Genomic DNA, 25,873 nt, shown 5'->3' on the forward strand with positions numbered 1-25,873 from the left:
TTGAGTCAAGCCGATCCTCTAAAATACTTTTGCTGACCGATTCAATTTTAAACCCAATCTTAACAAGATTGATTGCACTTGCAACAGAACGCCTAGAGTAAACTTAATGCAACGTGATCTGTTCTATCCATCTCTATGCCCCATGGACATGATTTTGGAGAAGCCTTTGTACAACACGGGGATGTAGACTGTGATATGGTACCCGCATGCACGAAGACAATCTAGTAGGCTTTGATCACTTTTAATAGCTAGGATTCATATTCTTGTGTCCTTCTTCACAGAAGAAATTCAAACTAAATGAATCCCACGCACATTGTCATAGACCATTTCATCTTTGTAATGATATCAACCATAGAATCATGGCTCAGGCTTACCAGAATATATCTGCTTCAATCTATGGAGACTGCAAGGAAAAGAAACCTGTCACTAAAAAAGAGAGAGAGAGAGAGAGAGAGAGTCCTGTATTTCAGGTATGACCGATAATACAAAGTTCATAATGATACATAGTCAATTTATACCGAGTGAAGCAACCATTGATGGAATCAGTGAAAAAGAATTGATAGTTACAAGAAGATTATTGGTTGCCAGATTCCAATGAGTCCCTTCATACATCACAGAAACAGTTTTGCTTTGATGACCAACAATGAAATAGGTTAGAAACAATACCGAGGTTCCTTCACCAATAATCTCTCATTGAGCAATTTCACCGTTGACAGTGGGTGTTGCTGTTTTCCGTGTATTGTATGAACCGCAGGTCTGACATTTCAGCCCAATTACATGGAAGAAAACCTCACTGGTGGCACTACAGTCGTTGCAGAGGATCCAAACCTGTTACAATTTCATGAATTTAAGATCTACTGTCAAGGCTTGCGACTGGTGATGAACCAAAGTTTTTGCAACTGAACCCAATAATGAGTTTATTCATGCTCCAGAACTACACCTTACCAGCTTGCTGTGAACAATGTAATGCTAGGATCGGCATCAACCATTGTCACAAATATTGGCTATATTTTGAAAATAATGCGATAAGATCGCCAAACAAAAATAGAAAAAATAGGAATCAATTCATTGTTTTAAAAATATTGCCAACTGGACTTTCTTGCGAAAATATTTTGATATTTTCACAAGATTTGTTACAATTTTCCAAATCTATTTTCAACTTTTTTAAAATATTTTAATAACTACGTAAAATTGTTTACCAGTGTTTCTGTAAGAAAATTAGTACAAGGCTCTTCAGCTCAGAACTTTTTCCATTATTGTTGTTTATTTAACCACTCTTTTGGAAATCCTAGATTTTCCCAAGAAGAACAAACTTATTCGATTAGTACCCAAACAACTACATGATAAAATCCCAAGAACACGATATCTGTGACTGGTTTTCACAATATGATGCTAAAGAAGATCTTGACGTAAAGGACATCAGCAGTAACTTGCATTACAAGATGTTGCATATTTAAAGAAAATTCACCACAGCCACTACTGAAGCTGGTGGCTAGGATAATTGACTTCAGCGTACACTTGGGAGAAAGCCAACGAAAGCCTGGATAGGCAAGAGGCCCAATCGATTCAAGAACCAAGAACATATCTTAAACAAATACTAAATTTTCACCTTCATGTATCGATAATCTTCAGGCATGATTGTTGCAGCAACCTGCAAACACAAAAATATTTGCTATGAGGCAAGAGAAGGCTCTACAATTAGAAAAGCAACCTTAATTCCTTGTTCTCAGACGTGTTAATCTAGGAGAAAACTCAAATAATATACAAGGGAAAAAAGTACTTAATCAGCTAGGTGCTATGATTGCTACTCCAGTCACTCTACACTAAAAAAAACTAACATCTTAAACTCCCAGAGAAAACACATGAAAATTGTTTAATATCCAGAAACCATGTATTCCAAAAGTGGAAAACAATAAAAGAAAGACGAGGATGAACCATCATCAAGAAGTCTAGCCAAATGGATATCGCCCAACTTGCTTACTAAAATGAAAAAACTAAACTTTTACTGACATTTAAGATCAAAAGTAATGTTGTATGAAGAAATATGATCAGTTTGGGCATTCTTATGCAAATGGGCAAGGCACAATGATGAGTTGATGATAAATAGTACCGGTGGACAAGCATTACAACCATATGCAGTACCATGCTAAATAGGTAAGTAAATGATCTAGAGAAGTGTAATCAGTCAGACATCCATTTTGGAGATTTAAAATATCAATAGCACTCACGGATTGCAAGAGAACACGGTGACCATAGAATAACAGGCAAAAGCCTTACAATTTAACATGCATAAAGCCTTACAATGGCTACAGAAGTGCAACTTGATGCTTCTGCATCTTAGATTAAGACTGTATATGACAGGCATGACCTAAGGCTGTGAGGCAGCTTCGTTACCTAAGTTTTAGACTTAAATTCTGGAGACCTAAACATCATGAAAGTTCACACTCCTATCGAGTGCAATGCAGACGGTTGAAATGTTTGGCCCCCCAAGCACATCTTTTAAAGTTCAAAACCTATGTCTCAAATCTCTCAGCCAGAAAATAAAGTATTGTTCAAAAACTCCAGAAACAGAGAATCCAAAATATCAACAGCAAGAAGATGGATGATCCTAGATATGTAAGCTGTATAACAAGTAATTTACATTCACTAGAGAAGCGCATACAATGAAAACTACAGTGACTCCAACGGTTTCACAGATAAGATACAATTAATCCAGATAATAAAAGGTTGAATAGTGGACACCCAATATTTTTATACTAATAATTACATTTTCCTTGACATTAAAAAACCACAACCAGATGCCAAAGGTTTTGGCAGTGTGGTGCTAGCAGAAGTTGTTGTATAACCAAGGTTAGATTTCCATGAGCATGACTCTCTATGCAAGCCAAAGCCATGGATGCACAACTACGTATCATGGAGGTAACATCATGGTGCATTAAAGCTGCAGTGTGGAGGGGTTGAGTCGGGCGTTTCTCTTCAAACCGATTCAGCAAACAAGAAAGGAATAAGGGACATTACATGATTAAAAAACTAAAAATGAAAAAAATGGGGCGCCTCACTGGCAATAATCATTGCCAATGAGGGAGAGAAAGACCTCATCATCCATCTGCTTCCAGACTTTTGACATGTCAAACATGGCCTTAGAGCATATTGGACATGAGTATCTAAAAAAGCAATCAATAGAAAAGTTAGCATCAAGATCAAAATGCTGATTTTATGCAGTAAATGTTCAGAAAATGTGTAAACTTAATGCAAAGACTTACTGCTCATGCTCTGTCATTTCCCTGAAACACTCTACATGCATGGTGTGCCCACACCTTAATACAGTTGTATCTAGCAGGGAATCAAAGAGATACTGCAATACACAGAACATAATCAACATCGTACTCCGCAAACATGAGCAAATGACTGATACAGTCACATGCAATAAAAGAACAAAGAAATCCTGCAAGTTGGTTGCCAAATAACCATGTTCAATGAGGTCTCTATCAGCCCATGTTTGGGAATAGAGATTAGAGATTTTGGTCGGAAAAAGTTCAAAACCCGTGGATATAAAAGTGGAGACACAGAAGATGCACCTCATTGCAAACTGCACAGTTGTGCCTCATTGAATTCTCCACACATGAATGGTTGCCACGTAATTCATTAGAGTAACAAGATCCTGCAAACAATTTATGTAGGTGTAGACATGTCAAACTTTGAACCTAGCAATAGAACTGAAGATATGGATTCCAACAACTTCTACAAATGTACTGTAAGTAAAACCATACAGTCAATATTTCTTTTTCCTCTCATGCAAAAATAAATTGGTTAACTGAAGATAATAAGTAAAAAAATATTCAGGAAAAGAAGTCATCACATCCCTTGCAACAGAATAAGAGACAAAAATGCAACCAATCAAGAATCTTTTAGCAAAGTGAAAAACTCAAGAGAAGACAACATACTCTGCCAAGAAGAAGAGTAAAAACCAAACAGCCCATTTCAGTGTAAACCTGTTGTCAAATTAAAATATACCTAAGAGATGGCCACATCCAGAGGTGGGCGCTGGGCCGGGCCACTGGCAGGGGTCCGGTACCCAGCACGTAACGGGCCTGGGCCCGACGGGGCCCAAACCCGCCCGTTAATATTAAAAAAATATTTTTATTATTTTTAGTTTAGTAATATATAATTTATATTAAAAAATTATTTTATAATTTTAAAAACATTTTTTTTATTGTAACCGGGCCGGCCCGGCCCGGTCCGATGCCCACCCCTAGCCACATCAAAAATAAGTTGCTTTTGGAGTTCAATATACTGCCTATGGAAGCTATTGTTACTTATTTCATTTTAATAACTATATTTTAAAAGGAAAAATATGTCCTCCAATATCTGAATTAATTGCTAGGCCCAAAAGCCATATCCTCCTGGATTGAAAATGTTTGCCCATTGTTGGATCCTATGGTCGAATAATCCAGCTGAATTCATTTGATATGAAGATCTCTTAGTATGGATAGCACTGAACACATTGACGGGTAAATGGATAGAAATTGGTGCTGAAAGTGAATAGAAGCCTAGTGTGATTCCAAATTTCAACTCTAACAGACTTATTCCTCTGATAGAAATCTCTGGATGACTCTCCTTAAAATTCATCACAGATACTAATCCTCAGGTATAAGAGTGTCCTAGAGTTTCAGAAAGATCCGTACTATCTAATATGAAACTTTTTGAAGCTTTCGTCAACTTAATAACATCTAATAGATCATATTCTCAAGAGACACTAATTTAATTTTAGGAAAAAAAATATGGGCCTAAGTGTCCCCCAAGAACCAACCAGGGAGTCTCTTCATCATTAAAAGGCACATGTAGTTAAGTGCTTCTTATCACATGAACAAGAAAATGCTGCATTATAGCATTAATATAAAGGTTCCATATGCCATTGATCTCTTCTTTCTAAAACTTCTTTCAAATGAAACATTCCAGAGAAAGCACTTTCAAAGGACTAGCAGAGATCATTTTAAGATCATGCAATTGGCGAATTGTCCATGTTCACTACTCAGTTCTCAAAGCCACACTATCTTCTTGTTGTGAAGAAAGTAGCAGACACCAGTTTAAATTGTAACAAGAAATGAGAGTGGAAATAATCAGTTCATACCACACTTCTTGCAGTGGAAAAATTTTTCAGCCCCACCAACTCTGTCCAACAAGGAATCAAACATGAATATTATGTAACCAACAAAATCAGTGACCAGACAAAACGTAAAAGAAGGAATGCAAGAATCCTGGAAGTAACCTGCAGATTCCACAGTCAGTGCAGTGAAACTGTTCCTTGGTAGTCTAAGAAAAATAAGATATTTAGATATCAAATACGAAAGAGTCTAAAACAAGATGTTAGCTGTTCGAGCAATGAAAGAAGGTGACGAATCTCAGAAGGGAAATACTGAAAGGGTCATGATTATGGTCTTACATCATCATCGTAGAATTTACAAACGCCACAGAAATATTCCCCCATGTTGACACCACATGATACGCATATTTGAGACACCTGAACAAATAGATCCAACTCATAAGCAGTAAAATCAGATGAAGAAACTTGGGAGGGCGCTTGAAATTCCATTACCTACCTTCTGCTCAGTATCACAAACTGCACAAATGACCTAAAACACCACAGAAAAATCAAAGATCTGCCCACAGTAAGCAACCCAAGCTCGATATCGTCCAATAAAACAAAGCCAAATGGAGAATCATATTAAGCAAGTGAATACACAAAAACTTACGCGCTCAACGTTGTGCCTAACAAGTTCATGGGGATTATCACTGCTCCAATGATTCTAAAAATCCAAAACAAAAAAAAAAGGAAAAAGAAATAACATCTCATCAGAACCACCCAACTTTTGGATCAATATCTTTAAACCAACAAAAATCCATCAATGTCACCAAAACCTAAGGCCATCATGAAGCTCTCGAAAGCTCCCCAGATAAGGCCAACGGTTACTAAGAAAAAGGAAAATACACGATAGCCGTGAGAATGTCACCATAATCTCATTGTGGCAGTGCCTGCACGCAAACACTTCGTTGCAACAAGGCGCTCTTATCTTGCATCTCCTCCTGTAGTGTTTGCATCTAGAGAGAGAGAGAGAGCAATTTAACCACAATATGTACGCTTAAAAACTGTCCATCCAAAACAAACAGAGACAGATTAGTACCCATATTCAAGCTTCCCAGAGTGTGGATTATCCATCCTGTTCACAGAGAGAGAGAGAGAGAGATTGAGAGGTGGTGGGTGGGTTGCAGAAAGGCCCACCCACCAAAGGAGGAGGGACAGTGCAGCAGAGAACAAGGGCAGGTGAGAGAGAGAGAGAGAGAAAGAGGCCCCAGGAACAAAGACAGAAAGAAAGAGATCGATAGAAAGCTTTCCTTGCTTCTTTCTTTTTGGGGAAGGCGTGGGTTCGCTCCCAAGATTAACCAATAAGCTTTTGTTTCCCGACAGTTGAGCCTCCCCCCGAACAAATTTACCAGTACACAATGGCAACGGAAACTTTTACAAAAGCACGCCTGGTGAATGTCCGAATAACAAAAGCACACTTAAATACTGACCTTTTTCATTCGACCCCAGGTTAAGAAAGTATCACAAAAAGCAGTCTCTGGAACCTTTGAGATATTCTGACGAATATTGGTACGCTGAATTTATGACACTGGCAATATTTGGAGGAAATTGTTAATGTACATTATGATGCTTTAATGTTTTCACCAACGTTGCAAAATATCGAATTTCCAATTCATGTAAAAAACCTAAATGTGTTCAATCCCAGACTAATCTCAAAACAGTATTAGGTGAAATCCACCACCGGGTTTTCAGATTCAACATCTGCATTACATTACAGAAAACAATTACACATTTAGGGTTTTAAAATCTCCATTCATACATGGTAGTTTTAGATGGATCTTAGGTTATTAAACCAGTGGCGGAGCAAGAAATTTTTTTTGGAAGGGCATTGATTTACAGATTTTCATACCTAAAGGAGAACTTACATGTATAACTAAGCAAATATTAAACGATTTTAATGTACAAATGAAAGAAAATTAAAAAGCTGATATTGTTAACTAACTGCCCACACCAGCCTATATGTAGCTCCGCCATTATATTAAACATAACCTAAAAATTAGTATTGCACTTAGTCCAGTCTCATCTGAAGATTCCAGTTCACGAGAAAGTCATATCAAGTATCTATATAAACAAATGGCTTCGAAAACAAAAGTATTGGTGAGGCAACTGTATACCTTTCAACTTAAGAAAAGTACTGTGCCTCAACAATTAAAGCGCATGTACATAGTGCCACTAGCGAAATAAGAAAAATTCGCTAAAGGGGCACTTGATTAAAAATGTTCAAATCTGATAGGGTAATTTTATATATATATATATATATATATATATATATATATATATATATATATATATAACTTTTAAGAGACTGGTATGAGCAACTGCCTACACCAATTACAATGTGGCGTAGTGCCCAACAGAATCAAATTATAGATGCACCTCTTTAAGTATCACTAACATGAATAACTACCCTTGTTTAATTTTTAATTTGAAAGATGAGTCAAACGCCTAGTGTTCTAAGTTGACAAGCAACTCGAAAAAGCGGATATTGTTGAGACGTGAAAGGCACAAAAACCGATTCAAATTCAAAAACCTAATTTTCGCATAGAAACCAGAGTTTGCCTGCCCCTCGTCTCCGCTTAAAAAAATAAATTAATTTTTCCTCCTTTATGAAAACAGTGTTTTTAGAAAACCAATTTTTTTTTCCGAAAACTCTGATTTCAAGTCATCCAAACAAGTTCCCTCTAAAAAAAAAGCCTCTAAAATGCTGTTTTGGGTGTGCATTCAAACACCCACTTACCCTATGCCTGGTTGGACTTGCATGCCCTTGTCACTCGAACTAGCGACCTGTCGCACCCTATCGGCCCCTGCCCGCGAGGCTAATTGTGTTGATAGTGCCAACTTGGGAATTGCTTAATTTGCTGTTTTCTCTCCTTAATCAAATGTTCATAATTAAGCATTTAAGAAAAAAAAAATCAATAATGAAAGAGATAAACTTAGTTATTTAGATTAAAAGGGGTTAATATAATTAGCTTATTAGATCAACATTGTACTTTGCATGCATGTGACCAAACTTATTGCAACTTATACAACAATTATGAGGTCAACCACTTAATGGCAGCATGAAGATCTTCTGCCAAGTATTGAGGAATATTTGATAAAAAAGCATGTTTAAGTTTTGAATTACACTTGTAAAAATGGTTTTGCTTCTAAAAAACGCGGTTTTATGAGTGTTTGGATGATACAAGCAGTGAGTTTTGCCAAATCTCTTTTCTGGCAAAACCAACTTTTCAAAGGGAGTGAATAATTTACCACCTCTCATGTTATTCACAAAAAATGTGTTTTGGTCATATTACCGCAATTGCCCACACAGACCTAACACATAGTAGTGTCTCCTAACCACATTTACTTATTTATATTTTGATGCCACTCAGCTTTCACTTACTTACATTTTAGTGTCATTCAACTATTGATTTTTTTATTTTCAAGTGTCTATCTCTCGCTCAGACTGAAATTTCTGGCTCCGCTGCTATTGCTTGCTGCATTCTATGGGCTTGATCGTCTACAACCCCTGAGCATATATATATATATATATATATATATATATATATATATATATATATATATATATATATATATATATATATATATATATATATTATGTTTTCGAATTTCTTTAACCAGAGGGATTGAATTGGCATCCACAATTCTTGTTTTCAAGGGGGCCCTAACCCCCACCTCTTCAAATTTTTTTAAAGTTTACATATATATTTTTCTAAATTCATCTTATATAAAAATTTTAAAAAATAACATTTGGACCCCTAACAAAATTTGGAAACCATAATTACCCTCCTCATAAAGAACTTTTAGCTCTGCTCCTCTAAAGAAGGTAAGGAACGTCAGTTGAAAGTTAAAATGTTGGACATTAGGTACACGGGCCGAACAGCTTATTCCGTTAACCAAAAGGAAAAAAATGGGATAAACCAAGAAAGTTTAACGTCAATACAAGTGCTTGCATGTTCCTATTAATTAGGTGTTGTGAAGCTAATGTCGGAAAATTATGAATAACCGCTCGAGTTTATAAGATACCTTACAAAATCCTTAAAGTAAAAAAGATAAACAAATACAATCGATAAAATGTTTTTTTTTTTTTTTGATTAATCTATCATCAATTTGACATCTCCCTATACAGAATTTTCATTCGTCTTTACAGAAGCACCAACCACCAAATCCACGATTAAAAGAGAAACCAAATAATGAATAAACCAATAAAAAAAAAAAACAGATAAAATCTTCTCATTCCAAAGTACTTTCCTAAATTATTATTTTTGTCTTCTTTCATGTCCGAAGAGATGTAATATGAGAGTCAGTCATCATGTGCTACTTCATTAGATCCCAAACAGTGGATGTATGACACTTAGTTGAGTATTTCTTTTTATGAAAAATAAAATAATACTTTTAATATATTTTAATAAACATAAGCAGTTATTTTTATAAATTTTTAAGTATTAGTCTAGTGTTGCAAAAAGGTATCAGTTATTTTGTAAGTTTAAAAATTAAAAGGGTAGCGATAAGTCGATAACATTACATTGGACGGTTTTTCACAAATATATCAAAAGTTGTGTAGTTTGTCGTACATTTTTCAGGAAAAAAAAATCCCATCCTTCTCTCTCGAAGCAAAGAATATAAACCTCCGAGGCATTAAATACATGCAAGCAATGTTCTGACGGAAAAGTAGAGTTGCCAAATCATGGGGACCATAGTTTCCTCCACAGCAGAAGAAAACCAGGGGAAGAAGTCTCCCTTTCTTTCTTTCTTTCTTTATTATTCCCTCCCACTTTAGTTTTCCTTTTCCCATTTCATTTTCTTAATCAAACACGGGATTTAAGACATGATTTACTAAGATTTGGCATTTTCTATTTTTTCACCAAGTCCAAAAATTTCTTCTCCAAGTTGAGAGAAAAGAACAAGACAATGTTTCGGAGTGGGATTTTGAGTCCCAGGAAAACCGACGGTTGTCCCCTTTTGACTAACTTGGTTCCACTAAAATTTGGGAGGGTGTTTGCCCCAAGTGAATGCAAGGGCTTAAAGGGTTACATGATATCGCGACCATTCATTTTCTTTGTCAGTATACTGACTTCACTTCTTCATCGTGGCGGCGGAGCCAAGATTTTTTTATTGAGGGGCACACGACACGAGTCACCCCAGTGTGGACACTATTAGGCTCGCGTATCTCTGCCACAAACTTTGTCATAATTTTGAGATTAAGAAGAAGAAGGAAAACAAACATACAAGAATTTGCGTGGTTCAATTTCCCCGAAAGGCAAATCAAAGAAATGTTGGTCCCATTTAAAATGAAGGAGCGTAATAGTAAATGCGGACTCCACCTATATAATTATTCTCTATCAGCTCATTAATTTATTATGATATCTCATGTCAATATTACTACTCATTCTAGTTTATATATAAACTTTAATGCATGGCATCAGACAAGTTGTTTGCATCAGCTTGACAGCATTGCATGCATGCAGGGGCGGAGCCAGAATTTTGTTGAGGGACGGGCCAAACCATCGGCGGGTCGGGCCAAGAGGAGCGACGGTAGGGCCAAGAGAAACGATGGGTCGGGCCAAACTAAAAAAAATTAATTTTTTACATATAAAAAAGTTTTTTTTTCTGGGCTCACCCGGGTCATGGCCCGGGCGGCCCCCCCCCCCTCCGCCCCTGCATGCATGCATTAGCTTTGGTGGGTCAACGACTGGACCAACCTACCTTTGCGGGTATGCACCAAAGGAGCTATTTTTGAAAAGGAAACCTACATTTGAGGATTTTACCTTTTCCTTGTTTTTATAAGAGGGCTTCTGCTTTGATATACCAGGGTATTATCGTCATTTTAACATCAAATGTTTTTAAAAGGAACAACCTTTCGACGATATGAAAAGCCATGAATGAATCCCAATCACAGCTTATGAAAACTTGCTAGTATATGACAAAATACTTCAAATTTTAAGTTTTAGACTATCGCTACAATTTTCATTCTTGTCCTTTACTTGTTTCAATATATATATATTACAGTTTATTGTACTTTCATATTATTGTCATTTCTTTTTTATTAGAGGAAGCTGGCGTTGCACTACTGATTACAAACAACAAAGAGAGTAGGGTGGGCTAGTGAAAGTCGGTCATCAGTTCAACTCCAAAGAAAAGTTGGAGTCTAGCAATTTAGGAGCACTATTTGAAATTTATTGGTCAATATTTGTAAATTTAGAAAAATAAATAAATAAGTAAATTATGATAATAAATTAATAAGTAAATAAATAAAATAAAATAAAATAAAGGGGAGCACATGGCATGTGCTGTCATTTAGCTTTTGCCCATCCCATAACAAGCTGTGTACAACAAGACCTTACAGAGACAATCCGTGGCCTTGACTGGTCAGATATGGTTCGGGTCCGAACCGAAGCATAGCCCTCGGGAGCCAAAAAGGAAAAAGAACAGTAAATTATACTAAGAATGGATCAGATCCAAGGCAAGTCGTATCTTTGGAACAATAAAAGGCATTAGAAGTTGGATCAAGATTGGATCGGGTAAAAGATAAAATGACATTTCTCAAACTAACAAATCCAGACTATTTGCAAAAAGAATTTCTGTTGGATTCAAACCTGAGTTCCTCTTTGCTGAGACTGGCAAATTTTAAGGTGAAAAAAATTGGGGAAATTATTTTTCGTTTCCCTTAATAGTAATTTAGAAAGGGTTTTAGTTTTTCTCACATACATACCAAGTACCATATAAGTGTCGGGTGAAATGATAATAATATTATTTTCTTTATAAAGTTAATGACGAAAGATTCTCACAAAATTTCACACATTAACCTCAACCTTAGATATATCTATTTATCAGTTGTGAGCAAAAATGTGTCCCTTCATCAAATATTTTTTTCTCCAATAAGTTTGGACCAACCTTGTTCCATCTAATCTTAATTGATCCATAATGAATCATATATCTTTTTTATAACATTTATTTTTGAATACTATAACTTTGTTCTAACAAATATAATATCTTATTTGATGGAGAAGATCATATATTTGGGCCCCAACACAGACGTACATGTTAGGACTTGTATGCCCCTTCAGCTTGAAAAAGAGGACTCATCCTTAAGGATAATAAACACATGTGAATAAAAAAAGGTTTTTTTAGGATAAAATGTCAGTTTCTTTTTTTAAAAAAAATGACAAAGCTACCTCTCTTCTCACGCAGCATGACATGGCCCCCTCATAGGCATAGCTTCCAAACACCCTTTCTTCTCTCTTTGTTTAACAAGTGTAAGCGAGAGCAGGTCTCTTTATGAAATTTTTCTTATATTTTGTCCCCAATAAGTGTGAACCAATTTCGCCTCGAGGTTCAAGGTTTGAATCGCGTGGTTGCTGTCACAACATGGGTGCTGTCACAACATGGGTATTATTCTTTTGGGATGCAAACGGTGACAAGTGCGATACTCGAGTTGAAAGATGTGCAATAGGTTCATATATGATTCAGAGTAGGTTTGGCCCCATCCAATTTGAACCTTGAACACTTTGGTAGAAGAACATTATGTCCTTGAATCATATGTTTTTAAAATTAGTGTTTTAAAGCACCATATTTTTGTTCTATCAAATATAATATCATTACAGTCATTAGCTTGTTTCTGGATCTAACAATCAAATAATGCATATAACTTGCATACTTATAACAAGAATATGGTGTTTTTAAAACATATGTTTTAAGAAATGTGTTTGAAGAACAATATGTTCTTATCACACACCCTCTTAGACTGTTTTGATTAGTTGTTGTTACAATGGATGAACAAGACATCTTCCTTTCAATGATCCTTCGTTCAAATAACAAGCACCAAATGGAGAAACCGCTCCAACATTCTTTTAAGCTATTTCACTCGTCTGCTCTTCAACATTTCACGCTTTAATCTAAAAAGCGGAAGAACATTGAACTCAAAACATGTGGATGGTAATGTTCTGCACGTGGACGTCTGCTTCCATGTACATGAAACAGAACTGTGGTGTTCCATTTCGAAGACAAGAACAACTGAGCACATATGCTCTTAGAGGTGATTCCAGGTCCAAAGTTCACACTATAAAGTCTCAAACAGAGATTGGGGGAAGAGAGACTTGAAATCTAAGTACTTCAATTTTTTTCAAGCCAAATATATCTGAAATTTAGCAAATATGATATTCTAAGTTCTCAATCAGGACCCCAAAATCTATGAGACAACTGCCTGAAAACTAACAAAAGGTTAGATCCTTCTGCGCCTGCCATCTTGGGACATAACAACTCTCAAGAAGAAAGAAGGAAAAGGTCAAAACTGAAACTGTTGTGAATTTTGTGATCTTACATGTTTCTGGTAGCTAAATATAGTAAGAAGAACCATGCCAACCAGTACCCACAAGGGAACTCTTTTTCATGTTCCTTTCTTCAATTGTTTCTGCTACTTTTCCTGTTCTCATTTTCTAGTCCCTTTGAGTCGCTACCCTCTTCATCCTTCTGTCTACCTTCCCTTGTTTTCATAATGGGATGTGGTAGCTCGAAGAATGATGTCATAACAGGTAACTCTTTCATTAGAAAGAATTCGAGTGCTAGAAGCAAGAGATTCGATCAGGCTGCTACTAATGCAACCAGAAGCTCTGCAGAAGCTGTGAACAGGCTTGAGAAGCTGGCGGTGATAAAGGACATAGTTGAGAACAGTGAGCTCAAAGATGGGAATGTGATTGACGATCTCAGTTCCCTTGATGATGCTGACACTGCCAAGCAGATTACAAGGGAACCCTCAGAGAGGTACTTCTCATCAAGAAAGGATGAGTCAGTTGATGCAGTAGTCAGCGAAGGTTCCGAGTATTTCTCGCCTAGCCCTGGGCCAGTCCTGCATGTTGAGAAGACAAATGATGAAGCTGGTAGGAGATCAATACTTGGATATGTGAATGGCAGCAGTAAGACTAACGAATGGATGCCCAGGGATACGAATGATAAGAACGTTGAAGAACTGCCTAAGGAAAAAGGTACACCAATTTTAACAACAGGCAGAGGTACTTGTTATTTTACCCATTGATTTTTCTTTATGGGGACTTCAGAAGGAGTCCATGGCCATAAGAAGGGCTGCATGTTTCAGTTGGAATCTAGATAAGCTCCTTGTCTGTACTTTCAAGATGGAAAGGATGGTTCATGTGAAACTATGCCCCAGCAAGACGGTACAATTCATGGGCTTCACCCAAGAATCATGAGAAATGAGCTAACCCTAACAGCTCATCTGTTCTAGTAGTCTTGAGATAGTTTTAAAGAGCAGTGTCCAAGCTGGAAATTCTGGGCTGAGGCACCAATTCAAATAATTTTAGATTCTTAAAGGCACTATATAAGAAAGCTGATCTCGTCTGAAGCAACAAGTCTATTGACATTTTTGGAGTAAGTTAGTAACTATTCAATTAGTTAGGCCTTCAGATGTCATCATGAATTCGGTTTATTTTCTAAATTCTAAGTAATGTTATCAGCCTTTGATTGTTCTGATTGCTTGAAATCTGTAAAACTGGCATAAATATCTCATTCTTGTTCCAATTCCTCTAGATTTCAGTCTCGTGCTTCTCGAAACAGAGAATTTGAAAGAAAAGGAGGCTGAGGATATGAAAGAGCCAATTTTAGTAGAGATCGCCGAAGTGGAAGCGCCTGCTAAGGAGGTATGACTCAAAGACCTAGTTCCTGTCATTGTACTTCTATACAAGAACGGTAGTGAGCTACCAACAAACACAAAGTCCTTGAATTGCTATCGATGTGGTGGTTAAGCTTAATATCCCTTCTTCGGTTCCTGCAGTATTAATGCAGGCCGGCAGATTCCTCAGATGAGAACTAAATAGTGGTGCTGGATGGAGATAAGAGCGCATCGTTAACATATCATTGAAGTTTCAGGAGACAGCCATGAGGTAAAAATGAAGCTCATCTTCAAAACCAAGCATCTATAGGACAAAGCAAGCCGCAAAGATTTCAAGATCAAGTGTAGAAATATTGTATGGTGATTTGGTTGACTGTAAATCCCACACTAATGGTTTCTAATTGGATCAAAGCTCATGTGACTGTTTCACTAAATTGGCAAAGTTGGAAGAATGTAAATCCAAAGTCCAAACTGTTATTTGTGAATGTTACACATTGTTTCTATATCAGTAAGTCAGTGACTGTGACCATCTAGGTTCAGTAGATAACATCCATAAAGTATCCCCAATGTCTGAATCTACCGTATTTCCTTAAACTTAGCAGTCAAACGCATGGCCCAGGTCGATGGGTTGAAGATGGACTGGAGATTTACCACATGATATGATGATTGATATCCTGCTTGCAGCATTCTCTGCCCATGGATTTGCATATCTTTCTGTTCCAGCAGAAAACATGAGAGAATCGGTAATTACACTTTCACAACACATCCAAGCTCAAGACTTCCGTCTCCATGAACATGCAATCCCCCCCCCCCCCCTCAGAAGTATTCTGTGGTGCTGTTCAAGCCAACAAACTAAGTGCAAGGAGGCTGGGTACCGTCCTTATGATAATTTTTGCTACAAGCAAATAATTCAATTTTAATCTCAAGCATTTCCTGGACCAATGTTCCAATTACAAAGCACATGTAAGGGGAAGAAAAAAAAAGAGGCTTCTCAACCTTTCTGAAAATGCCACAACAATAACCTCAACCAATTCCTATATTATAATAAACTACAACGGAAGGCTCAGAATTACAGTGATCTTTATGGGCAATCCGTTGCATACGATAAGGAGATTAAACATCCATTAGTATTTGCTAAGAGGTGATAAAACAAGTAACTTTGGAGTTCATTGGATTTTTTTGGGTGCTCACACATCAAGTGATGATCCGCTGCAAGCATCTCAGAAATGGATGGAGACGCCACCAATATGATATAAAGAACATAAAGGGAAGGGTGGTTAATAATGCCTCTCCAACTTAAGGTCCAAATGGAAATAATTGGATAATTTAAGATGTTTAAGAGGCATATTCGTGAAACTACACCACAAAATCGAAATAGGACATCCATCATGGAACAAAAATTCCTGTCAGTTTTCCAGATCATCTAGTATAAAACTTGGATGCTGTTTACCACTTTGTTCTTAAGAGTCCACAACAAACCAAGGAAAGAGATAATTTTTCAGGTATCAGCTAATCAATATGTTGACCCTGTGGTACAACCTGAGAAGCATTTACCCTCATCATCCAAATCCCCCAAATCTTGTCGCATATACTTGTAAGCTCGCTTTTAAAAACTTAAGCAACTTTGCTTCCAGAATGAAACTTGCAAAGAGAGATTGAGATGGTTTTGCTGTAAGGGCATTAGAGAGGGCAAAAAGTAAATATGCAGATCATGCGAAGACTCGATAAGGCTGTTGATAAGAACTGCAAGCATAAATTCCAAGCAATTAAGCCAAACAAACAAATAAATTAGTTGCACGGCACATTCATTTGAAGTTTGAATAATATAAACAGTTGTAGAGATTACAAATTACACGTTCAACTCACATCATTAAGCAGTTGCAGGAAAAATCCTAGAAGCTCACTCTTCAGTAGCCAACCGACTAAGGCTGGCAATTTCAAGCAAACCACAAAACTACGCATCTGACCTTCCAAAGATAAAGCACAACTGCATCCTATCGGCATTTTTACCGCTTATTTCTCACGATCTCAAAAAATTGATTGCTCTCCCAACTCTTGGCCGGCCATACCTTCTCTAAGAACCCGCCTGAAGAAATCTTCCAGCGTATCATTCCCGTAGCTTGGAGTTGCATCCGCATCATACTCATCAGTGTCTGGGTTAAGCAGCAACATACTTTCTGCAGCATAATACCTTCCAATTTTTCCAAATTCTGCAGCATCTTCCAGAGAAGGGAAGAATTTAACCAAAAAATCAAGAATGCCGATTACAAAGTCCATCACTCCTATTGGAACTTTCAGAAACTTGGGTTCCTTGCCCAAAAGTTTGAACAACAATTCTCCCTGCTCAAGTGGTGTTAATGCCTTTCCTGGTCCACCAATTGGGAGAATCTTGTTAATTTTATCTTCACAAGAGATGCAGTCAGCAATGAAAGAGGCCAAATCCTCTTCGCTGATGGGTTTACAGGCGCATAGTTCGCCATCTCCGAACATTACATATGGCTTCCCATCCTTTACCAACTCAACCTGCCCACCTAAACTCTTGAAGAAAGCCGTCGGCCTGACAATGCTGTAGGTGAAATCCCCATTTTCTGCTTCCTTCTGCAATTCTGCCTCAAACTTCAGCTTCGCTCTTTGAAATTCAAGGAGGGGCTTCTGAACACATATTGCAGACAACAGAACAAAATGAACAGCCCCGAATTTTTTACCCGCAACGAGACTATTTTTTGTCGCTTCATAGTCGATCTTCCAGGAGTCCTTAACACCACCAGATCGACTGGCAAGGCAGGAGACGACTACATCGATTCTGGTGTCCAAGCCCTCCAGAGATCTCTCAAGAGCACTCAATTCAGTTACATCAGAAAAGCAAACGTCGGCTCCCCTCAGCTCTTGGAAGGTCTGTTCCTTGCTGTTCTTCCCTTTAATTCCACTCCTCTCTCTGGATACTGCAATCACATTATAACCCCTTTTCACCAGTTCCTTCACAACAAATTTTCCAATATACCCGGTTGAACCCACAACCAATACATTGATATCCTGCGGTCTCCTACTTCCAAGCGAAGGCAGTGTTGCAGACTCAGTGGTGCTAGAAGCCATAACCCGGCGCACACTTTTCCTCTCAAAATTGCTACATAGATGGAAGATCCCAACTGGGTACCCTCCTTTTCTACTGTATTCATTGCAAGGATGAAAAGCCTTAGATGGGTGCCCATTGTTTCTTACAAACCTCTGAGAAACTTGAGTAGCAATCTTCGCAAACCCAAAATCCTCAAGTGGGTACTGCAATTTTCTGCTGCTTCCAACAATCGATTCGTTGAGACAGTTACTGAATGATAAAAAATGAGTTTGTTGTGCTTGTCTTATGCAAAGTGCAGTAGAATCTAGACATAGCGTGGAGTTGAGTCGTGAACTAGAAGAAAAGGAAACGCATCTGGCAGAGCATTTTATGCGACTCGAGGGAAGGAACGCACTCACATTGACTGGTACCGATGGTGCCGGAAGATGGTGATGGCGGTGTCCTTGGAGAGCAATGGCGTCTGAAGACGTGAGAGCCATCTGTCCACGGACGACACAGAAGTGAAAAGATCATCTGGCACGTTTATGGAAGCGAAGTAAGGAGATTAGGTTCGCTGAAGTGGCAGATTCTGGTGATACATATGAGCCACGACAAAGTTTATCTCTCTTCTCTCTCTCATTCCAACGGCTCACAAACGATTCGAAAGAAGGAAATATGGGAAGCTGGTGGTGCCCATGTACCTGGTGGAATGATCTGATCTGAACCGTCGATTTTGCAGATTTGACGGCGTCGATGTAATGTGGGTCTCACTTTTATACGAGAAGTAAATGGATCTGATTCGGTTACTTGCAACAACCTGTCAAACCTAATAACCGATATCGAATCTGGATCCTATCACCTAGAATACGATCCAGAAAAATCATCGATGCAATTACAAGTTGTTTGGCAACTGTAACATACTCTTATTGTTTTATAAATCTGTTTTAAAAAAGTTGCAAATTCATGGAACACTACCGGTGTTTTCATGAATCTAAGAACCATACTTCAATTTTTTTTGCAGATTTATTGGACAACAACAATTTTGTTACTGTTGCCAAACAATCTAATTAAATTTCAGAAATCCAAATCCTTGCCGCAGAAACAAACGAGCCTGAGTTTGACAGCATCTTGGGTCCCTTTAGAAAAGAATCATACTGCAAGCAAGCAATACAAAGGTTAATGCGCTTCTATCTATCAGGCTACCAGCCTTCTTGAATCTGTCCTTTCGAATTTCCATGTTTTGGAAAAATGAAAATTGGAACCATGGTCAAGAACAACATATGGAATTAATACATCAGTCTTCCATTTTGTTCCTTTACAAAAAAAATTTCTTGCTCCGCTACTTACTATTCTCCAAACCGGTACCTTCTGGTCTGGTCGTTGGAAAGTGTGCCATTTTTATAAGCTCTGGTCATTGGAATATGTTTCCATTTTATAAACTCGAAAGCAAAAGCAAAGTTACAAGCAAAGATCAGCAGTCACGGATCTCCACGGGCCTTCTCTCAGTCACATGATAATCTTAATAACAGCAGGAACAAGAATTAAGTCTGCTGATGTTAGGTAGTTGCCAGTTTATCAAATATTTATTCTAATAGGTGTTTACATGCAGTTCGGATTTAGAACAGATAAACATATTGTGAGCATGCAGGGCTCAAAAATCAAAATATCCGGTGTGGAATACACATTCACAAACACACATATTTGGCCTTACCTCTCCAGACTTTTCGGAATTCATTCGAGCTGCGCTGGGTGGTGTCATTTCTCTAAACTTGCTCTAATCTAAGTTGCAGCATTATTAGAAGAAAATCACCCGACTCATGGAAGATTATCAGAGAAAGAGAACAACCTCTGCCCAATGACTCAGGAACAAGAAGGGTAGTATAAGAATGGATTGAAGTCTATGTAGCCAAAGACAACCTGCCCAGATGCACCTAGCCAGCTCAACGGCTACCAGTGCTTTAGGCAAGTCATCCTTGGCTACAAAGCCTACTCCATTCCTTCGGCATGGCATGGAGTCGTTTCTGTGCCTTCTCGTCGATTTGGCCTCGTAGCAAGGCACCACCCTCGCTATTGAACTCTAGACCTCCTCCTTCGACTCGAAGTTTGAAAGCAAGAGACCTTGTGGGTACAAACTCAAAGTTCTTGTTTCTGTCTGTCTCTCTCTCTCTCTAATAGGATAGAAGCATGGGGAGGTCTGCTTCCTTATTTGTAAGAGTTTCTGTGGGGACAAGAAGAAGAGAGGATAAATAAAACCCAAGTTGTATTTTTTTTTATTTGTAGCTACCCAATCAAGGCAGACCTTTACCTAATTTTAGGATTCTGGTTCAGGAGAGACCAAGTGATTATATATGAGGGATGATTGCTTATATATATATATATACATATATATAGTGTGTGTGTGTGTTGCCCATCCTAGGGATTGTGGTTTGGTGGGCTTAGGGCAAAAGGAGGAGGGCACTTTTTCCAGAGGTGTTGGGGTTGAAATCAATAAGATCTTATGACGAGGAATATTTTGATCACCACAAAGTAGCAAGACGCATTATATAGGCAACTATTCTCTTTATGTACTCTCTAGACCATAAAACATTATATATATATATATAAAGAGAGAAAGAGAGACAAATTATAGTTATGAATTTAGTTTTGGAGTTTTAAAGGGTGAGGTTTTTGTCATGTTTAAAACATCAAAGTTGTTTTTAAAAAAAAAACATTGAATTTTAAAGCAGTCAATTTTTTTGGCAAAAAGGAGAAAAATGACCAAAATCTTGAGAATAAAATGCAAAATAATAAAGTTAGACACATGTTAATAGTAGGTTTCTAATTCGAAAACCTGCGTTTTAAGATGACAAAGGTGCAACATCCAAGTTAATAGGTGTATTTCGGGCTTGTTTCAAGTGGCAAGGACAAAAGATGAACTCCTCACCCGAAAAAATATATGGTAATTAAAAATTACAAAACATTAAAAGGATAAAAACAGGAAAAAAAAACTTATTTTAGCCTGACCTGTTTTAAACATTTTTGATATTTTTTTTAAATACATTTTCTATGGCTACGATTCAAATGCATGAATGAGACCTGCATTCTTTTGGTTGCTGATCATTAAGAGAATCGATTCCCAGTAGTCTATAAATTTTTTTGCACCATTGCTGGCGACCTGTAAAGAAAGGCTTGGCGCAAACGACGTTGATATTCGAAGAAATGTCGACAAAAACTTCAAAAGCATGCCCTTTCCATGAGGTGCATTCTTTTGACGATCGAAATATGCAGACAATATCACCCACGAGCAAAATTTTCATTTGTTAAATTAATATTTTTTTAATATTCTCGGTACTAAATATTAATTTTCTCCCTCAAGTGGCCTCTTGCATGCTCCGCGCCTGCCGCGCTTACCAAGGCAAAGATACCAAGGCAAAGATTCTCCGGCAACCGGCAAAATCTTCTCCGGCCAATTAATTTTTAAAATCTGCCGGAAAGCCACCACAGAGTACGGCAGATTAGACCGATATGATCATGAGTACAATTAGTAGTAGATGGAGTACAAGAAGCAAGTGCTTTGAATCTGTTCATTGGGAGTACTCCACTGGTACTGACAGTCTCAATCGTAAGACAAGGGAACTGCTGCAGTGGGGCACTGCGCTGGGTACCGTTACTCAGCCCGATTAGAGCTTGTCCTCGGGCTTAGAAAAATGAGACTCGGGCAAGTTCGGTTGGACTTGATAAGCACGGTCGGGTCTCATAATTATTTTTTTTATTTTTATTAATTTATATATATATATAATATTTATTATAATTAATTATTTTTATGTATTATTTCATATTAAAAATATTTTTTTAATGTAATCGAGCTCAAGTTTTTCCAATCAAGTCGGGCCCGAGCTCGAGTTTTAGATGTCAAGCTGGTCCGGCCTGATGCCCAGGCTTACATTGCACCAACAAATTGTAAGGACTAGCTCCCCTTCTCCATGAATTGAATGGAATTAGAGATTCATAGTTTGTGGGTCTCATTGACCAAGTGTAGGAGTGTACAACTGATCCAACTAAAAACTTTCTAGTTTGAACTTGACTCGAGTTCCACTTTTCTAATAAGTGAAGTAACAAGTCAAACTCTAGTTTGAGATAAAACTTGGGTTATACATGAGTTGAGTTTGAATTACATGAGCTCAATTAGTTTAAATTCAACTCATCTCATGTCTTCCGTGTTTGTTAGTATTCAGAAGGGTGTCGGTTATTTTTGACAAGTTTTAACACCATTTTTTATGGTTTTCATTTTCATTTTAAAGAAAAAAAAATTCTCAATCAAGTGACTATAACTTAAACGAGTAGAGCTAGAGATCGAACTCAGTTTGTGGAGTTGAACTCAAGTTCGCATCATAAAGCTTGAGTCCAGCTTGCTTGGCTTGAGCCAAGCAATATGTGTCATGACCGGAGTTTTTGGCACCATTTTTTTTTATAGATAATAGTGGAAGCAACATTAAGTCTTATTCTAGGCAAACTTGAGTATGACCAAAAAAGTAAACAAAGCAAACACCAACACAGTTTGAAGAGACACCCTTATTTGATTTTCCACGTAAAAACACTTAAACTCAAACAACTAAAGTATCCACAAAGCCCAGACTCGACACAATATCTAGATTTTCCTGTGGATTGTAAACAAACTTTTACGTTTAGTATACTTTTCTTTTTAAGTGTAAACATTGTGATGAAGAAGACAGACCGATGAAACAAATTTTCATATAGCGTAAAGACTTCAAAGGTATAAGTAATAACAGTTATAAACAGTTATTAGTTAAATGTAAACAGACTTCATTATAGTGCACCAACTGTTTTGTTGTACAGTTTTTCACTCAATTTTTGCACTAAAAGACTAAAACAGAAAGCTAGATTTTCTAACCAGGACTTTTAAAAATTTGTTGTTTATAGTTATAGAGAAATGTAAACAGACTTTGAAGACAGTTATGGTGTCTTCAATCTTCTTGTATATGGTTTGCAGATTTCCCTCAAGAATTCAATTTATCCTTTGGGAGTAGTAACTAAAAATATTAAAAAAAATTAAGAAAGATTGAGGGCAGCTAAAAAGTCATCCTCATAAAATTCATAGGAAAGGGTGGCTGGTCATGTATTAGCCATAGAGGGAGGGTTCCAGCAACTAAAAATTGGGGAAAAGTGAGAGCTAACTCTTGTTTTCCTGTATCTTGGGGAGAAGATGTAGAGCTACAAAGGACTGGTTCGAGTGCCTGCCATCCAGGTCTTGGAGCATCAAAGAAGCTAGGTGACTCGAGCAGAAACCCAAGCTGATGAGCTTTATTTGCTCGTTGTACATTCTTAGATTAAGGTTGTATTTAGATTTGAGAAGAATGGGAAGCTCAGTCAGATTGTTTGGGATACTAGAGAAGATTGGAGAGACTGTCTATCACCTAAAGTTACCTCTGCAATATTTGTAGATCCATGATGCATTCCATGTGGAAATATGTGCCAAACCTCGGCCATATCATCAACTTAATTAGAGAGCATGGTTCTATGGCACTAGCAATTGGTGCATACTTAAGAACTAACTTTTGTTCTCCATGGATCGATTCGAGTTGGAACTGACTCTTAAGAAGGGAATAACATGTTGATCAAGTCTAGGGTTCAATATATTGGAAAAACAAAGAAATTTGAATCCCTTATGTTCATCTTATTAAGAATCGAAATTTGGAAAGCAGAATTTGATACTTAAACTTCCCCGGGAAATTTATGTAGATATGAGGAACATGTTATCGATTAATTGCAATATTGGACCAATCATATGAATCACATTTTAAAGGATATGTCTAATAACAAAAACAACAATGATATATGCTATGTTTTCACACCTTAGTTAGTTCAAATTTTAGGACATATATATACATATATATATATAATCTTCTCCTTGCAAAATCTATGGTGGAGCAAGTTACATGTGATGTCCATAACAATTGACCGTGTTAACATAGGTCAAATCCCGAGGTAGTCGCATTGGGTGGCAAGGCAGTCCATCTTTTTCACGGACTTGAGTTCAAGTCCCGAGGTAGTCACTGTCACATACTGATGAGCTCTTCTTTGAAGTGTAATAGGTCTGAAAACAAGCTTTGTGAACCTTAGCGGTTGGGGGCACAAGGGAAAAACTCGAAATGAAGATGTAGTTAAGACAGGCCAACCAGCCTAATTGGTTGAGCCGAGCTGAGTATCATGTGAGTTGAGCCGAGCTCGAGTTGGCCGAGCTCTCGCTGTACACTCCTATTTACCATAGGTGCCATATGGAACTTTTAGATTTGACGAAAGCAAAGAGTTAGAATACCAAACAATTTTAAATTAAAGATGTTGTATTTGGCAGATCGTTAATTAAGTTAATTATGAACAGTGTCGTCGGAATCCATTCGAATCAAGTAGATAAAAAATCAATGCCGCTTATGGGTGCATTGATTCGTGTTATTATTCTTATTTAATTATGCATTTAAGCCTTGTTAACCTTCTAAGTTGTTAAAACGTTTTTTTTACTTATTTTACATTTTCTCTAGGGGGCGTTTCGTTGCCCTCATAGAAGATCCTTAGGCTTTAAAATCCATGAATTTAAGATCAGATCTCCAATCCCATGATCTTAAATAAGACAGTTTCCTAATGTAAAAAATTAAAAAAAAAGAAGATTTTAAATGTAGTTTAAGTTTGAAATTTTAAGATATGTAATTTGATGAACCATGAATTTACCATGAGTTTTTCACCATGTCAGCAAAAATATGATATGCCAGACCTATAGATTTCAAATCTGAACTAATCAATCACATCCTCATGGCCTGAAATTAACAGCCGCAGACAAAAATTCATGGTCTTTCCTCAATATATATATATATATATATATATATATATATATAAAATAAATCAAACTACCATCATGAGCAAACTCAGTGACTTTGGATGTCTTATCTATATATTTGAAAAAAGGTTTATATTTCCTCTTTATATTTTTAAAATTTGTAAAATAAAATTGTATTCTATGTACATTATATATCTCTCTCCTGATAGAGGAAAGATAGGCTGAAAGTAATTGCACAAATTTTTTTTTATCAAGAGCATAGAAAGTAATTGCTCCAGGGAGCCCATTTTCTAAAACCTTAAATTAGTGTTTGAATTTGGATGGATCTGGGTTCAATTATATAAGACTGCTCCATGAAACCCAAGTCGCTGTCCCATGGTCATTTAAAAATTTGTTAAATATATGCTTAGTGCCCCCATGGAAAAAAAAAAACTCTGGCTCCACTCTTGTTTCTTACTGTTTTTCAATCCATATATGTGATTTAATACTGGTCTAAAACAAAGACACATTTATTCTCACAAAGTAGTTTCTTCTCATGCTTAAATTGTGTTTAAATAAGAACTGTTGCAAAAAAAAAAAAATAAACATTGGGGGAATTCAAAATTTTGAGAAATTTTGAACTTAGTTATACAATGTTTTTTATGCATTTTAGAAGAGCTTGATAGGACCTAACCACAGTATAGGCGACAGCCCGATTCTTAGGGTCGATCCTACACCCAAGATCCTCGTAGAGGGTCCACACGGGTCTAAAGACGCCTAAAGATTGAACCAACACAACTCAAAGAGGAAACTAAGGCTAGACTCAAACCAAACACACTGCTTGTAGCCGGATCTTAGGCTCTAGGCCACCGAAAAACTACAGGAATACTGGACAAATGCGGAAGCGATTCAAACTATGCAAGGAAAATAGCAAATCTAACTAGTCTAAATGAAGTACCTCCCCAAGGCTTGCTCGGGGTTCATTTGATGAATCTTCTGGAATTCTTCGATGATCTGCTGTAGGTGCTGCTGAGGATGAATTCCAGACGTCAGGTTGCAGCTGAGAAAATCGGGACACCAAGGTGGAAGGTGCTGCAAGGCCAAGTAAGATGCCAAGTTGGAGAAGATCACCGGTAAAGTCTTTGATGTCTCCTCTTCAACTCGGTTGCTGCTGCTGGTTTTGACGGAGCTGATACAAGTGCTGCTGCTCCGGATGTGGCAGTAGGCTCTAGATATAGCTGAGAGAGA

General features: G+C 37.3%; 2 protein-coding genes across 2 annotated transcripts; both read right to left on the bottom strand.

Annotated features, from left to right (window-relative positions):
• Positions 1-442: 442 nt before the first annotated feature.
• Positions 443-6,460, bottom strand: LOC116254769 (E3 ubiquitin-protein ligase MIEL1). The gene is made up of 12 exons (XM_031630336.2): positions 6,183-6,460; positions 6,012-6,099; positions 5,754-5,807; positions 5,601-5,633; positions 5,444-5,521; positions 5,270-5,313; positions 5,132-5,172; positions 3,579-3,661; positions 3,264-3,355; positions 3,095-3,164; positions 1,610-1,651; positions 443-828 (listed from the first exon to the last, which is right to left on the bottom strand). Exons 1-12 carry the CDS (start codon positions 6,215-6,217, stop codon positions 691-693), a joined length of 798 nt encoding a protein of 265 aa, XP_031486196.1. The 5' UTR covers positions 6,218-6,460; the 3' UTR covers positions 443-690.
• A 10,083-nt stretch (positions 6,461-16,543) lies between these two features.
• LOC116253899 (divinyl chlorophyllide a 8-vinyl-reductase, chloroplastic-like) lies at positions 16,544-18,424 on the bottom strand. The gene has a single exon (XM_031628891.2). It carries the CDS (start codon positions 18,315-18,317, stop codon positions 16,794-16,796), a length of 1,524 nt encoding a protein of 507 aa, XP_031484751.1. The 5' UTR covers positions 18,318-18,424; the 3' UTR covers positions 16,544-16,793.
• Between the last annotated feature and the right edge of the window lie 7,449 nt (positions 18,425-25,873).

The sequence above is a fragment of the Nymphaea colorata genome, chromosome 5, assembly GCF_008831285.2.
Source record: "Nymphaea colorata isolate Beijing-Zhang1983 chromosome 5, ASM883128v2, whole genome shotgun sequence".
In the NCBI taxonomy this organism is placed as follows: Eukaryota; Viridiplantae; Streptophyta; class Magnoliopsida; order Nymphaeales; family Nymphaeaceae; genus Nymphaea; species Nymphaea colorata.

Excerpts from the sequence above, each read along its gene's own strand:
- LOC116254769 (XM_031630336.2), bottom strand. The coding sequence starts at position 6,217 with ATGGATAATCCACACTCTGGGAAGCTTGAATATGG. Across the intron at positions 3,662-5,131 it reads TTTCCACTGCAAGAAGTGTG|GATCTTGTTACTCTAATGAA; the intron begins GTATGAACTGAT and ends AATTGTTTGCAG. Across the intron at positions 1,652-3,094 it reads GGAAGCAGATGGATGATGAG|GTTGCTGCAACAATCATGCC; the intron begins GTCTTTCTCTCC and ends TTGTGTTTGCAG.
- LOC116253899 (XM_031628891.2), bottom strand. The coding sequence starts at position 18,317 with ATGGCTCTCACGTCTTCAGACGCCATTGCTCTCCAAGGACACCGCCAT.